The following is a 15,734-nucleotide window of genomic DNA, read 5'->3' as shown; positions in this document are numbered from 1 at the left end:
GACCATTGCACTGTGAGCAACGAAGACGTTCATCTATTTTAATTATTGATAGTTAAAATTAAATTTATATGTTTTTATATGATTACTTTTGAAAGAAAATCTTGTAGATGTCTTAAAGATTTACGATCAGATTTTAAGCTCGATAAAATTCCGAGAATAAATATTAAAAATAAAAATTTCTCTCGTTGCGCAATTCGATCGTAATTGATCGTAATTGATGCAATGATCCCGATAATCGACTGACTGACTTTGCGGTTAATCGTAGATAGCGAATACCGCGAGCTGGAAGGTAGCGATCGTAATTGCGCAACTACGGCAAGTAGTGTTAGTGAAATTCTTTGGCATGCCATGCTGACCCATATCTTCTACGGTAATCGGATTACGATCGATGTTAAGTCGCATAGGATATATCGATACCCGACTTAGACAGGTAGGTTTTAAGATTGTTAATCGTTCCCATTCACCAGCCAGCTTAGACCCAACAGCAGCAGATAGAAGGAGCCCCGCGGAGAAACGCTCGCAGATATCCAGATTTTTAATTTCCTCTTCGACGTTACATCTCACATCTCGTTGAATTGACATGATATAGTCTCGTTAATCGTTTCCTTGACGATTATGTTAGTAAATAAAAATGAAAAAGAAGCAAATTCGGTTTTACAACGTTCGCAATTCGTGAGGAATAATACCGGTGCCTTGCATCAATTGCAATTTATTCGCACAATCGGGTATATTTTCGGGTTAGACAACATTTTTTTACATGTCATTGAGATACAAACATGCTGATAATTTTTATTTACAATTAAAAGAAAAGAATAAACGTCACTTGACATATTTCAATTATAACATAACGAATAACGTAACATTCATACAAAATTTTTACGGAATTCTCGACGTTTCATGGAAAAAAATGCCTCGGTTTCCGCGAGCAAGTATGGACATTGGATTCTTCAATGTGTTAGCAATTAAGTACCATTATGTTAGCATTTGGATTATTTTCAGCTTAGTTCAGCTATCTACTTTTGAACTGAATCTTACACCGCAGACAGGGCGCTTTCGAGGGACTCGAGGCGATCAAAATATTTGATATGAAAAATCTAAGTTTTCTCTTTAAAAAAAAAACGGTGTAATCTTTCCGACAATTCAAACATTGTTACCGCGAGCGAGAATACACATGCCCAACATGTCTAAAAAAAAAGAAGGTAATTGTCCCCACGCGAATTTCAATATTTCGACCGGGTCCCTCGTTACGCGGCGATCGAGAAGCTACCATTTAAATGATAAGTTCAGGCGAGCTAGCCCTACCTTCGTCATCGCTGGAATAGCTGTTGTAGCGTGGCACGTTGACGGCGGTCCGACGGCCGTCCGAGCTCTTGCTCCTGACATGCGAACGATGTCCGTCCTCCCGCCTCCGGGAGTGACGACCCTCCGCCACGGCGGCCTCGTGCGCTGCCAAATCCAGCAGCGCCTGTTGCTTGTAGTAACTCGAAAGATCATTTTGCGCCCTGCCGCGATTGGCCGAGCCGGACGGCTTGCGCGTCAACGGTGATTGCAGCATACGCTGCTTCCATTCTAGCAGCCGCTTCATCGACTCTTCGCGCTGAAAAAAAAACGGCATTGTAACGCAACCCTCCCATTAGCTATCTGACAGAAAGACGTATGCTATTTTCTGAGGATACTATATATCACAGCCTTAATGTCGGGAAATAATAATATGAGAAATTCAAAAAAGGATATTAAAAGTTATATTAATACGGCATGAGTAACGTAATAGCAATGACAACGAGTGAACGATGGTGAAAGCAAAGACACGGGAGAGTCGGGATGACGTAAGGTATGCGCAACGGGGATATCGTGAATCACGCTTGTCCACCGATGTTACCGACACGGTTGTCTTGTACGAGCTGATATGTACAAGCAATGCTGATGACCTACCTACCTGCAGCTATCTTATTCGAAGAAGCGCATCGCTCTATGACTCATCCCAGCTCTTCCGGGATACACACGGAAAGCGAGTTCGAGGAAATTCGCTTAGAAATATTTGACGATACATTTCTACATTCTTGCAAAAACTTTAGCATCAACATTATACATGCGTTACAAATAATAAAACACTTTACACATTTATTTAACCCTTTGTTGCATAGTGTCCTCTGCAAAGGATTCCTCTCTCGCCGCAGTTTTTGTATGTTTTTACGGATTTGGTAATTAATTTATATATTATTAAATATTTGATATTGTTGTATGCCTAAGACTTGTATGGATACATGAATAATAAAAATATGCAATTATTTTGCATTACTATATATAAGTTAGAAACAAAACAAAATTAGTCAAAATTAGCACTTTTTTTACAAAAATTCATGCTGGGATGAATTGGCTGCCGCCAATTTGATTTTTAAAATTTTGACTTTAGATTTGTAACCAGCGACCTCAAAAAACCACCATGTAAGATTCAGCAAAATATTAACACATTCAGTAGAAAAATTTGTGCAGTAAAGGATTAATAATTCAAAGAATATGTTTTACATTTATAAAACTTTTCAATTAACAAAATTTATACTTATTAATTCAATTTCACTTGTGTGAGTTTCTTTAGAAAATAAAATGAAAACACGCCGATTTTTCAGAGAAATCTTGTAGATTAAGGATTGAGAGATATCCAAAATATAACGTTAATACGAAATGTTACGAGGCCTTTTTGAAAATTAAAAAAAAAATAAAAAAAATCGCGCGTCTACGGAAAACGGAGAAACGCCAGGACTCCTTACCTGCTGAATCTTGCGTTCACCATCACGCGAGTCCTGCTCGGAGGACCTCTCGGCGTAGTCGTCGTCGTCGGGATCAAGGGCAGCCGGATGCCGTGTCCTTGGCAGACGCGCCGACGCCGATCTGCAGAACTGCTGCTGCTCGCTCCATCGTCTGCCGGCACCTGCGTGACCGGCGTGACACGTCTGAGCGATGTGGGTCCCGTGGGCACTGTGACCCGCTGCTCTTCCCCACCCGTCGTACTCGCCGCGCGGTACTCTGCGAGGGATCGTGTTGTCCTCGCCGTGTGTCAGCGTCTCGCGGCCATTCGCCTCGCAGCTTTTCTCGCGCAAGGATCTTCGGAGTTTCGGGTCGGCGCCCATTAGCCTGATAGAAACAACGTTCAAGCATGCGCGTTTTTTTCCCTCTTCTAAAATTACTCTAAAGTGCCAATCAAACAGGAGAAAATTGAGCTATTACATTTTAAAAATTCGCTATAATGTGTTCAGATGATTCGTTTAGATGTCTGTTTGGAATTTACGTAATCATCTTTAAAAGATACATAAAAGATACCCAAACGCACGTATACACGCGTACTTCGAAATATATATATATCTACTCTTTTTCCTTTTAATTATTTAATTGGAATTTTAGGGGGATCCTCTCCATGGGGTTTAATCATTTATTCGGACAGTGTACTGTGACTCACTCGGAATGTCTCTGCGTCAGCGACTGAGCGGGCATCGTGTGCTGCTGCTGATGTACGTGATCCCGCTGCGTGCGTCTCAGAGCGGGGCAAGCGGAATCCGGTAATGTGGATATCCTACTTTCATCGGTTTTATCGCGGACACCCGGCAGCTTCGGCTGCATCGTGACGCGCGAGAGGGACTGATTCCTCTGCTGCTGATAATGTTGGGGGGTCTGATGCAAATACACCGCGGACTGCCGCATCTGCGCCGCGTATCTAATAAACATAAACGCGAGCAGAGTGAATATTTTTCCTAGAGATCGATTTTCATTTTCTCTTTCTCGATATTTGCGTCAAAAACCTAAGAAATTTCGGCGCCCATACCTTTCCTCGGAATAGAAGTAACCGTCATTGGTTGTGTCTGATGGGTTCACTATATCTAAGCTGGATTTAGGCCTCTGCGGACGTCTTTGCTGATCCGGGAGTCTCTCGCATTGCGTGGGTTGCTGCTGGGGTCGCCTTGCTGCCTCATACTCGAGGAAATCCGCGCTATGCGGTCGCGGTGGCGGTTGAGCTCTAGATTGCCTTACCAACGTCACTAAAGAAGATAAATTACAAATGCTCTTTTCCATTACTGTGTTTTGGCTACATTACAACGTTATCCGACTTTCTAGCACATATATGATGCAATTTATGCAGTAGAAAAAGTTGAATTTTATTATAAAAATAGCACAAAAAAAGGATCTAAGTCACTGTTGCAATTATTATAACGATGCGATAAAATAAAACCAGTATCCATTTCTAAAATTATCTTTAACTAAAAAAAAAAAAATTTACAGTCTTGTCAAATTAATATTCGATTGCATTAATTAAAAAAGTTCGTGGACTTTTCGACAGACTTTAGAGGAGAGAATAATATTTTAGAATAATGACTCTTCCTTTGCGCTTCAAAGTAATATCACAAGATACGCTGAAAATCGCCAGTGGGCAAGATACGGCAGAGTTATCAAAGAAATTATTTCTACTTTTTCAGTGAGACTTGTGCCCTTGTGTGGGATTATTCATGCAATAATCTGCATATCAGTCCTACTATAGAACTTTTCAAACGCACGTCCTTAACAATTCGATAAGAAAGCCCGCTTTGTAGCAACGCTCAGACAAGCGTTGTTACAAACACACGTTCGCGTAAAATACTTTCATCTTTCACTCTCCGGAGAGGGTTACCGGCCGGAATGAAATGCCGGTCGTACTAATTACAAGCGCCTTTGTAGGGATCGCGTAAGAATAGAGAGAAGGTAAAGCGAAGGAATGCACAAAGACTCACTGTTCGGCGGCGTGACGGGGGAGTGCAGTTGCTGCAGATGCTGTTGCGCGTACAGGGGGATGGGAATGGGTGCCGGCGACGCGCCCTTGGTGTAACCCACCGGTCCCGCGGGCCTCTGATAAAGCTGCGGCGTGCCGTAGACCTCCTCGTAGTCCCCGTTGCCCCTGCTGCTGGTCCTCGGTTTCGCGCTGCGACCGTACGTGTCCGGGGTCCTCCTCTCCGTCGGTTGGACCGTCTGACCGTAGCCGTAATGCAGGCCCGATTTGTCGATTCGCAGACTCTGCTGCGACGGCGGCTGACTCATCCGCGTGCCGTAGATCGTGTTGTTCCTCTCGTAATCGGACATCGGGCTCTTGCTCGTCACCGTGACGTCCGGCGAGACCGGGCTCTTCCGGTAGTCCATATCCGGCGATGGCGTCGAGTACTCGTTAGAGCCATCCGTCAGTCTTCTAGGTTTCGGCGGTGCGTTCGCGTAAATCGGCTGCCCGAATTTCGTTCGTGGCATAGGTTGCATCGTCTGAACGCTACCCGAGCCGGAATGCGACAGCTGCTGGGGCTGTTGCGGCTGTTGCTGCTGCTGCTGCTGCTGCTGCTGCGGCGACTGTTGGAGCACGTGCTTGTGCGGATGCGACGACTGATGAGCCGGGAGCGCGTTCTGATGCGGCAAATGATGATGAAGCAACGCTTGATGCTGATGCGAGTGGCCCGGCTGCAGTTGTTGCGACGGCAAGTGCCCGTATTGCTGCTGCTGCGGCTGAGAGGTGCCGGGCTGGCCGTACTGCGACGACTGCTGCACCCAACCGTTCATCATCGGATGACCCGAGTCGCTCGCGTGATTGTTGCTGGAATTGCCGTTGCTGTTGCTACCGCTGAGATTCGGGAAGGAGGCAGTGTTCGCGCTGTTCGGGCTGGAGTTGTTGTTGGAGGCATGGCTGGGATCGTCGCGCGACTGGAAGCCGTGAAAGCCAGAGTCGCTGTCGTCGGCGCTCTGATTCAGGATCGACGAGATCGACGAGACGCTAGGTCGAGCGCTTCGTTCGCCTTCCTGCGCTATCTCTATGACTACCGCGGCCTCGCCCGCGCCACTAGTAAAAATAGAAATGAAATTGAAAATCCGATATTATTTTTAGTCAGCATTATTCGATATCATAGGTCTTTCACTCATAGAGTTCCTCGACGGGAGAGTCGAGGTCAATAAAAGTATTGATATAATTAGTTTACGAGATTATAACAAATAATAAAAATCTATATCCAATTTGAAAATTAGTGTCAGTTTGATATGGACCATTAATAGAATTTAATTGGATCGCCAGGTATATGAAGCATATATATAAAAAGAATTAATTTTAATGCATCTTTCTCGTGAGGCGTCTTAAAAATTCCTTGTGTTATCAAATACAGAGAAATTAATTCTTAACATTATTTCGGGTGCTGACGCGCACGCTTAAAAAACTCTTTAAGTTTCGATCATTTTTCACTCGTGCAAATAGAGGCTTAACTAGAAGACGCGGACAAAGCTCATGAGAAACAAGCGTTTGTTGTCCGCTGCTGCTGTGTCGTGCTGCTGACGACGTGCTAATGGACAACGGGCCCAGGCTCATCCACCGGCGGTATCTCGCGGGTCGAATAACTCTCGAGGAACTAACTAACGAGTTGGTTAGTTACGCCGCGATAACGCGCGAACGACAGATGCAACGACCGCATCGCGATACTTTCGCGTAACAAATAAACGTCGGTGGCCGCGGGTGTCGTCCCAGTTTCCTTCGTGGCGCATCAAAAGGATGTTCGCGCGTTCACCCCCCCGTTGCAGTGCCGAGCTAATTTCGGGATCTTCGCTCGGATCTCCAGACGGAGCTTAGCGCCGAAATGTCGTCTTAAAAGATGACATCTTTCAAGGCGTCGTCGAGCGTATATATAGTTGAGACAATGGGGAGACATTTCGTCCACCGTGTGAATAAGACCGGGACCTTTTATTTTCGCGATATGAGGTTCGCGGGAGATTTTCGATATAGGAGAAAGAGGTCTACAACGGTCTATGACGAAATTTTCATAATATTCAAAAGCTTCAGAATTCATGAATTTTGAAAAATCGCTGTAGAAACGTACGGGGTAGAAAACGGGGTCAAGTATAAAGAATGAGAGGTAAAATTGAACGAAATTTCCATGCGAACAAAATACAGGTGCGCGCGATGCGTGAAACGGAACTGTACGAGTACGAAACAGAATACAGAAGAAAATAAGGGGCGAGAGAGAATGAGAGAGAGAGAGAGAGAGAGAGAGGGAGGGGAAGTAAAGAGAGTATGAGACTGGGAGGATTATTTTCACAAAGAGATGCGCCATACAAGGAATTAAAACTTTAAATTAAAACGTAATATTATATGTGATAGAATGCGAAAGTAACGATTATTACAGTAATAGATTAAAAAAAAAAATTTGGTTTTTCATCGATAACATCACTGCATTTCGCTTTTCGTTTATTTATTCAAGCTACGTATAATGGCAAGAGCGATAAAGGATGCAGCTGCTTCTCTCGCTAATATAAACCAATAATTATTAAACGTCGAGAGCGCACCGATTCGACTTTGCCGGCTCGCACTAGCATTTCCTAATTAGCATTGAATAATTAAATTTATTTAATTTCTTATGATTAATAACGGGGCCCGGAATAAGCTTTCGAACGTGAGCCGTACTTGTTCTCGGTTTTCTACACGATATGGCGTAATTACCGTGCGTTTTCCCGTGAGTCCTTTGAACAGCTTAAAAATGCATGCAGGGAACTTACGGGCTGGGATCTTGCAAAAGCGTCGCCAGAGTCAGAGCATTCACCCACTGGTTCATGCTCTCCCGACTGTCAGCCGCGAAGTGGTAAGTCCTCATGTTCGCGTGTTCGGCCTTGAAGGCGAACTTCTTGTTGACTTTGTCCTCGGGTTTGCAGACGGTAACTCTGTACGAAGGTAGTAATATCGAACCTAGCAGTTTCTCCTCCTCCGGGCCTGAAAATTAGTAAATTGCTACGTTGCAGTAAAAGCTACGACGACGACGAGACTGATGGTCTTATTTCTGAAATCAGACGAGAATATCTAATTTCACGTTTAAACTCGCGTAAATTGCGCGCTATACGATATTTCAATGTGTCTTTAATTTTCAACCGCGAAAAATGACACATGATATATTTTCATACACATCACTCGTAACGTATAAAACCACGACCTGTACAATGCCTGCATGTATACGTTCAGATAGTCGGTCAAACGCAAAAATATTTGTGACATCTTGTTTTCAATCCTGACTAGTTCAAACACAGCATTTGATGATATAACTGCAATATCCCCTATAGCTATTCTCTCTTTTTCTCTCTCTCTCTCTCTCTGTCTTTAAACTCGAAATTTCCCTCTACGGTCTATTTCTATGATTGATGTACGATGTGTATACAGGCATGTACCTCCATATGGCTTTAAACATTTACGAAAATAAATATTTGCATATTTGCTACACAGTTCACGATTGCATGACGATATTAATCTCGAAAGACACGAAATTCCATGGATTTTTATCAAACAAAAATGCGAGTTTTTGAATGTGTACTCGTATGTACATGTGTACACATAACCACGAAATCTCGGCGAGCGAATCAAATTCTCGCGCGTTGTGTTTCGGACAAGTTGGAATTTCAGTATAAATTAATTTCAAGCTGAGCGATCCACTACCGATAAATACTAGAATAACGCGAACGATAAACGAATGCTTTTATCAATTACAAACTGTGGATTCTCAATTAACTAATCCACACAAATAGAGTCTTCTTTCGTATTTGATAACTAGAAATGTAAAATTGAATTGTATATTTATTTGTAAATTTTATAATTAAAGCAATTAAACGTGCATAAAATCAAAATTTTTCACGTTTAATAGTCAAATTTCACATATAGATCTATTTTAATTAAAAATGTCTGAATGTAACAATCGAGAAAGTCTTTTTATTTAGAAAATATATTTATATACTTTTAAATATTATGAAATTTCTCATTTATTTTCTCGTTTGTTTAAGGGAATTTTCTCATTTAGAGCAATAATAGTTATCTTTTGCGAATTTAAAAATAGAACAAAAATATTTTCATTACATGAAGTTTTTGTATTTATTGTGTTAGCTTCGAACAACATTCCAGAATTCTTTGATCAGAGCTAATGATAATAACATCTAACAATAAGATATAAAGCTATGAGTGAGGCGACGCGGACAGAATGTTTCGTGACGGTGATTGCATAAAGTGCAGCTATCTGAAGCAAAAAAAAATCAAAATACTTTTTGTTTTCTGTAAGTGTCGTCAGTTATCTTCCGCTCCGGAACGCTCATTAAAAATACGAAAATAATAGAATGACAGCACTTTGAAAAAAACTTACATTCTTACGTTTAACCTTTAAACTTTATGAATTTTATAAATAGCGTAAAAATATTATAAACGTATTTTTAAGATTTAAGAACTCGAGGGAAATGCAAAAAGAATTTAAACATTTAAAAATTTTGCGAAAATCCGCTTAAGAGATTAAAAATTGCATAATAAATTTTTTGTCAAAACGTAGGAAATTACTGATCTTCGACATTTTAAATAAATTGCATATTAAAACGAAACGATAGGAGAGAAGAGTTTGTTGTTGAATACAAGTCGAGTATTAGTTCGCGAGCTCAATAAGGATACTCGAAGAAGCCTCACGCGGGCCGCTAATTAGAGGGCGGTATGCATCGAATCTAATTTAACTAAAGTTAGTAAACGACACACCGCGAACTTCCAGCGAGAACTTCGTTCCCGTTGGATGATGTGAAAGACACCCCGGGGTGGCGCGTGCGGGGTGTATCCTTAGCGAGGACGTATCTCTGCTGCAGCGACCGCGATGTGCTCGTGCACGTACCGAATCAAAGAGCCCGAGTGTAATTAGCGTCCCTGACCGAGTCAGATTAGACGAGCAGCGTCGTTCGAAACGGCCGGAAATTGGTCGTCTGTGCGACCTCGGTTAGCAAGACGTAAAACAGGACAGGACTTCTGGCAAGATGCCAGAATATCTTCGCGAAACTGGATGCACCAAAATAAAAGTTCGTAAATGGAGCAGACACGAATCGATCAGTATGGCAACTCCGGAAATATTAACGTCTATAAATTTATGAAATAGGAATTTTATTTTCATTCCCGGGAATGATTTTTTAAACATTCGTAATGGATAATTGTACTGTAAAAAATTATTTGTGTAGTTTAAAATATATCATTTAAATAGGAACTGTCGGTACTTTGTTACAACTTGCGAAAATTGAATTTTGTCAATTAGACTTAATTGTGAAAAAAACCGGAACATTATTAAGGAATATCAATTTCATGCGAAATGATCATTAAGACCTCATTCGTTCGATTTGCGTAATATGGTCAACGAGAGAGCTTATATTTATACTAATAACTAATTTTATAATTTCCGTTAAATTGGTGATTAATAGGGACTATCTGGGATAATTATTAATGATCATTCCAGTCCATAATGTCGATTGATAATTATATAGCAAATAAACGTTATATCTGTCGGATTCGAATATTAAGCTGAACGAGCTACATTGTTCCGATTAATGAAGCTCATCAAAACCGGTATCGTAATACTATAGCGTTACGCTCGGTGCAAAAGGTAGCAAGAGAGGGAAAAAAGCATTAAAATACGGGGAAAAAATATCGATAATACAAACAACGTGCCAGACTCACCCTTGTAATAAAAGAGACAGTACTCGGAGAGGACGAACCAGCGCTTCTTCCACAACATGAGACCCTCCGAGCCCTGTTTATGCAGCCATCCCTGCAGCGCAACGGGGGCGGAGAGGGGCCTCTTCGCGGCGGGCGAACGCAGACCCCCTTGTGGGCCGCTCCGCCTGCGCACCCCCGACACGGAGGCCGCCACCCCCGAGCCATCTTGCTTGCTACGTACCTGAACCGGCACGGCGGGCGGCGTGCTCGACTGGACAATCTGTAAAATGAGAGAAACGCGCCTTTTTCTTATCAAGACACTCATTTACAAATCTTACGACCGACGTTACATCAACGTCGGTTGAATTTAACTAAATTAAAGCCGTCCTCATATCTCGAAGTGGAAGAGAATGAAAAATCGATCAAGGCAACGGTTAAGATTAATCGCACGTTTTTCCTTAATTAATTTCATTTAAAGGATGAACTTTTGTGGAGCTTTCACTTTAACCTTAATCACAGTGATGTTTAATGCACAAAATTTGGAGATCGTGACAGTCTACGTTCACATCTAATCAAATATTTATTAAGGCGAAATTAATCGCAGAATTTGTGACCTCACGATACTCATCATTAATACAAGTGTATATATAATTCAATTTATATGATTCAAAAGTAGAGCAGATCTAATAAAAAAAAAACATTTATCCAATTAATGTGACACATAAAATGTGATATGAATATTTTATTACGCAAATTTTAAATATGTTAGCAAAATATGTTTATTATTTACATAATAGTCGCATGTTACGTCACACGACATTGAAATGAGGTAATGAGTAGCTTTAAACATTTTCCAAGCTGGAAGAATTTACTAAGTAAACGCGACCCCGCGAGATAAAGATATATAGGAAGCTGGAAGTAATAAATCTTCCAGTGAAATTTGGAATCTTTCTCGCGCCACGATCAGAGCACGCGGCCGAGAGATCTCGACACCTTTTATTCGGTGGTGCCTTCCTCCCACCGAACGCGGCTGATCGAAATCCGTTTTTCCGCTTGCCAACGCGCCACGTTATCGCGCAAAATTGCCGTTGGCCGACAAAAATTTCGCCACGCCACTCGGAACCGTCTATCCGATAATGAAAAGCCATGGGGACGAAAAAAGGAAAGAAATGCGACCGCCGGCGATAGCGGCGGTCGCTATTCGAACGTGAAATTCGTCCGATCCGTCGATTCAACCTCGTCGTCTCCCGTGACGCCCGTATGGGAAGAAAAGAAAGACGGGCTGACCAATCCGGCGAACAAAACAACCGCTAAATAACTAATTACCCGGGGTAGACGTGTGTCAGGCAGCGGGATACATTTTCAATGACGAGCACGTGCCTCAGCAAAGTCCAGTCGGATTTAATCCTCGAAATAGAGCCGGTGTATTATGCAGCCTCTGCTATCGATTTCCCTCTACCTTTCCCGCATCAGATTTAAAAATACATGCGCAAAAGAGCGCCGGCGTATCGGTCTCGGTATACAAAAGAGATCGGAAGAGAGGGTCGTGGGAACGCTCGAAACTCCATTCCTGACGTGGAAATGAATAATTTACCGCCCTCGCTCTATCTCGCTCTCCACCTGACTCACTCGTTTTTCTCTTCTAGAATTTTACGAGACACAAACCCCCGGCTCCCCGAATGCATCAGCCAGCGACGAAAAATAGTTTACATATTTGCGACGCTCGCAGGTTTCCTCCCGGTAGCGGTGTATGTAGGGTATTGCGCGCAACGGCGAGATATTGCCGTATCGAACGACGGGAACGTTAGCATTAACTTCGTTCGGGAAGTAGCGTCATAGGGAAGTAGTTTACGACGCCGAGCGAAATCAATATGCCATTTCGTAATATTCTTTCCGTCGTGTTCTTTCGCGCGTTATTAAAATTTATGGATGGTAAATCATAAATTTACACAAACTTACAAAAGTATCCATCGGAAGAGGCCTGTACACCTCGGAAAATCTCGAGCGGATATACGACGCGTTATGCGCAACGCGACGCGCTATACCCTCGTATTACCGCGGTAACATTGCGCTCTCAGACGCGACACTTGCCAGATCTTATATACTTCGCGGAAGGACTTCCGTCAACAAGAAACTCGTAGATATCGTTTTATCTAAAGGCATATAAGAGGGAGAGGACATAACGCTCGCGTTTCCTCGGACGCGCCCGTAGTTTTCTGGCGCTCTCAGAAATGCCGATAACACGAGCTGTATTTTTCAGGAATACAAAGTACCGCGAACGTCTCTTTGAGAAAATTCGCAAGGTGCGACATATACGTATATAGCGCATAGAGAGCGCCCGTAAATCGCATCGGTAAGAAACTACACACCGTCGGCCATTTGCTCTCCCGGAGGATACATCAAATAACACAATGCATACGTTGTCGATCGCAATCGAGAGAGAAAGAGAGAGAGATATGGTACGGCGGAGCGAGGGATTCTGAGTCACTCCTAGCGTCGCTGTCCTTTCCACATCTTCCTCCTTATCATAACGTCGCACTTTTCTCTAATCGATAACTGCCGGTTATCGAGCCGGGTTATTGATATTAAGATACCGAAAACTAAAATGCATTTAGCACTTCAGATAGATCTGGAATTTTAGATTTGGAATAAAGAGCGCGATGTCATCAGGTGTAGTGTATTCAAGGAGATGTAGCGTTACGATTTGGAACAAAAACGATGCGACGATCTGAAAGGGACGGACAGAAGAAGTGATATCTAAAATTTATCCACGTTGCTCTATAGCCAGCTATTTTCTCACTTCCACTTGACGAAATATTAAATACAATTAGTACTCTTTCTTCCGAGAAGAGTACGCCCGGACATGTATTAATACCGAAGTGCCTTCTCCGTGCTTACTCTCGACAAAGCTCAATGCATACAAACGGCACTCGTATATCAATTAAGAAGAATACAAGAGAAATATATCGAGGAATATTCATCGAGAGATTAATTCAATAGCACTCGTGAGAGCTTAGCGAATTTCGCTTTTCAGACGCAAATACGATTCATTGAGAATTAAACGCGGCGAGAACATCAAGGCAGCGTATATCTCTAGTCCACAATTTATACAAGTCCCCTTCTCGAAATTCCGCGTAAATCTTGCGCGAGGGGACGCGCCGTATCTTGCGATACAATACATTAATCATCGTAATAAATGACGAAGCTGAGCCTGGCTGGCCGACTCTTTCGGTGGAGACTCGTCGAGGAAAGCTCCCCGGCGAGAAAACTTCCTTTCAGACCGGGAGAGAATGGGGCTCCCGAACCATCCGACATCTTTTCGAATTTGAAGTAGGTCAGGTCGATTACGGACACCCTGTGTACGAGCGCCCGTCGCTATTTCCAGCCGATCATCGCGCTAGGAATGCATCAGCCGCGGGGGAATCATCGACAGATCCGTCCGGTGACAATCGCCGTACGACCTCGTTTTCGAGAAACCGACATCGATGACGCCGCCGACGTTTTACGAGAGTGAATCATGCGAAACGCAAACGGCGATTGCGCAAGCGGCGTCATCATTGAGTGCGGAGGCGTCGGCACACGTACGGACGTAAACAGCGTCTCGATATAGAGAAAGAGATAGATAAATATTATAGATAAGTAGATACACCAATAGATAGATAAATAGATAGGTAGAAAGAGATAGACAGAGAGAGAGAGAGAGAGAGAGAGAGAGAGAGAGAGAAGAAGAAGATAAAGAAGACCCTCGTGATTGATCTCTCTCCTCGAGAACGCGTTACGCAGGAGTTGCCGCGGAAGTGTATTAGCGGGGCAATGCGCTCTCGTTGTCCCGCTTCGTCTCCGGCGCGTCGCCGCGCCGCGGAGTCGTCCGTCCGTCTCTCGTCCGTGAAATTTCTCCTATACGAGCTTTCGTCGTGCCACGAAAAAGCCGGACACGGAAGAGGAGTCGCCCGGGTAATCCGTTAAATTACAAGCGCCGCTCGCGCGCAGTTCCTCGACGACGGAAGCGAGTCGGCGGGCTGCTCGCTCGACCAAAAAAGACGAAACTCCCGGAGTTCGACGATCCCGCGGAAAACGAAGTTCTCGACGGGAAAAGCGGCCCGAACTCCTCCTCGCGGCAAAACTTTCGCTCTCCCTTCCTCGCTCTTTCTCTCTCTCCCCCCCCCCCTCCCCTCTTTTCTTTTCTCACGGCGGCCATCGAATTAAATCGCGGCCGATTCGTATTGCTCGCCATTATCCCCCAACGAGGTAATTGCCGAGTCACACGATGCTAATTCGAGCGATGCTTCTAATTGGGAGAGCGGCATCAGCGCGCGGATATGGTTTCCGCGCTAAACCTCTGCCATTCTCGTGCTGGCACAAAGGTCCGCGGCCGGCATGCAACTCATTAAACATTGCGGTTTCGAACAGTAGGTAATAATCGATCGCGGGAGCGATCGTTATTTATAGCGATCCGCGCTCCACGCCAATTTCGGCTGCGACGCGATTTGTCGTAATTTCACCGTTCTCCCTTCACGAAAATAAATTCTGATCCGTGATACTCGTTTGTTTCAAAAAGAAATATAATTTCGACATAACTAAAATTTATTACACGATTAACTGGCAAATATCAGGCAGTCTTATATTACCTTTTTGTTGTCCATCCCGGGCGTAGAGCTGGTCACCGGCTGGTCGAGCCTGTAACAAAAGAAAAAAGAAATTACTTTGACACATTTATACGACGAAATACAACTTATCATTTTTCACATTTATAATTCATTATACTGTGAATAAATGAATAAATATATGTGGAATAAATAAATAAATAAATAATAATGGAATAAACAAATTTACTTTACGTCACTCGCCAAGTGTCTGATATTTCGCGAATATATATTTTACTTGTCATCTTTTCAACGTGTGCTCTTCCTCGTAATATATTTCGCTATATTTTCTGCCCGACTTCCGCTTCCGCTACTTCAAAAATAATCGTGTCAGTGCCTGTCGAAGGATATCGAGCGCGTTCGTCACTTTCCGCTCCCGCGACTCGCGGACGAATCTCGACCTCGATTCTCAGACAATACGGACGACGAAGCTATATGCCTCCGTGTTTTTCGGTACATTCGGGAGTAGTGAAAAATTTATTGGCCATGCAGACGGATAGAGTCTGGTCAATATTCATGGCGCCCCCCTCCGTCCTCCAAAAAAAAAGTTCCGAAAGTTTCATTTGACAAGTTTCCGCGCCGGAGAACCGTCATTATTTTGCCCAGCAGTGACCGCA

General features: G+C 43.3%; 1 protein-coding gene across 1 annotated transcript in view; it reads right to left on the bottom strand.

The window, feature by feature from the left end:
• Positions 1-15,734, bottom strand: part of LOC105455089 — a 90,127-nt gene that overhangs the window by 4,927 nt on the left and 69,466 nt on the right. The window contains exons 3-10 of the mRNA XM_011698144.1: positions 15,103-15,151; positions 10,496-10,754; positions 7,540-7,750; positions 4,758-5,842; positions 3,818-4,031; positions 3,455-3,709; positions 2,769-3,132; positions 1,303-1,597 (exon numbers count right to left, since the gene is read on the bottom strand). Coding sequence (XP_011696446.1) covers positions 1,303-1,597; positions 2,769-3,132; positions 3,455-3,709; positions 3,818-4,031; positions 4,758-5,842; positions 7,540-7,750; positions 10,496-10,754; positions 15,103-15,151 — 2,732 coding nt within the window. The remainder of the gene's footprint in view (positions 1-1,302; positions 1,598-2,768; positions 3,133-3,454; positions 3,710-3,817; positions 4,032-4,757; positions 5,843-7,539; positions 7,751-10,495; positions 10,755-15,102; positions 15,152-15,734) is intronic.

This window comes from Wasmannia auropunctata, unplaced genomic scaffold (assembly GCF_000956235.1).
Source record: "Wasmannia auropunctata unplaced genomic scaffold, wasmannia.A_1.0 LD335949.1, whole genome shotgun sequence".
Taxonomy (NCBI): Eukaryota; Metazoa; Arthropoda; class Insecta; order Hymenoptera; family Formicidae; genus Wasmannia; species Wasmannia auropunctata.
Note: the sequence above shows the minus strand (reverse complement) of the source record. Positions and strands in the feature narration are given on the sequence as shown.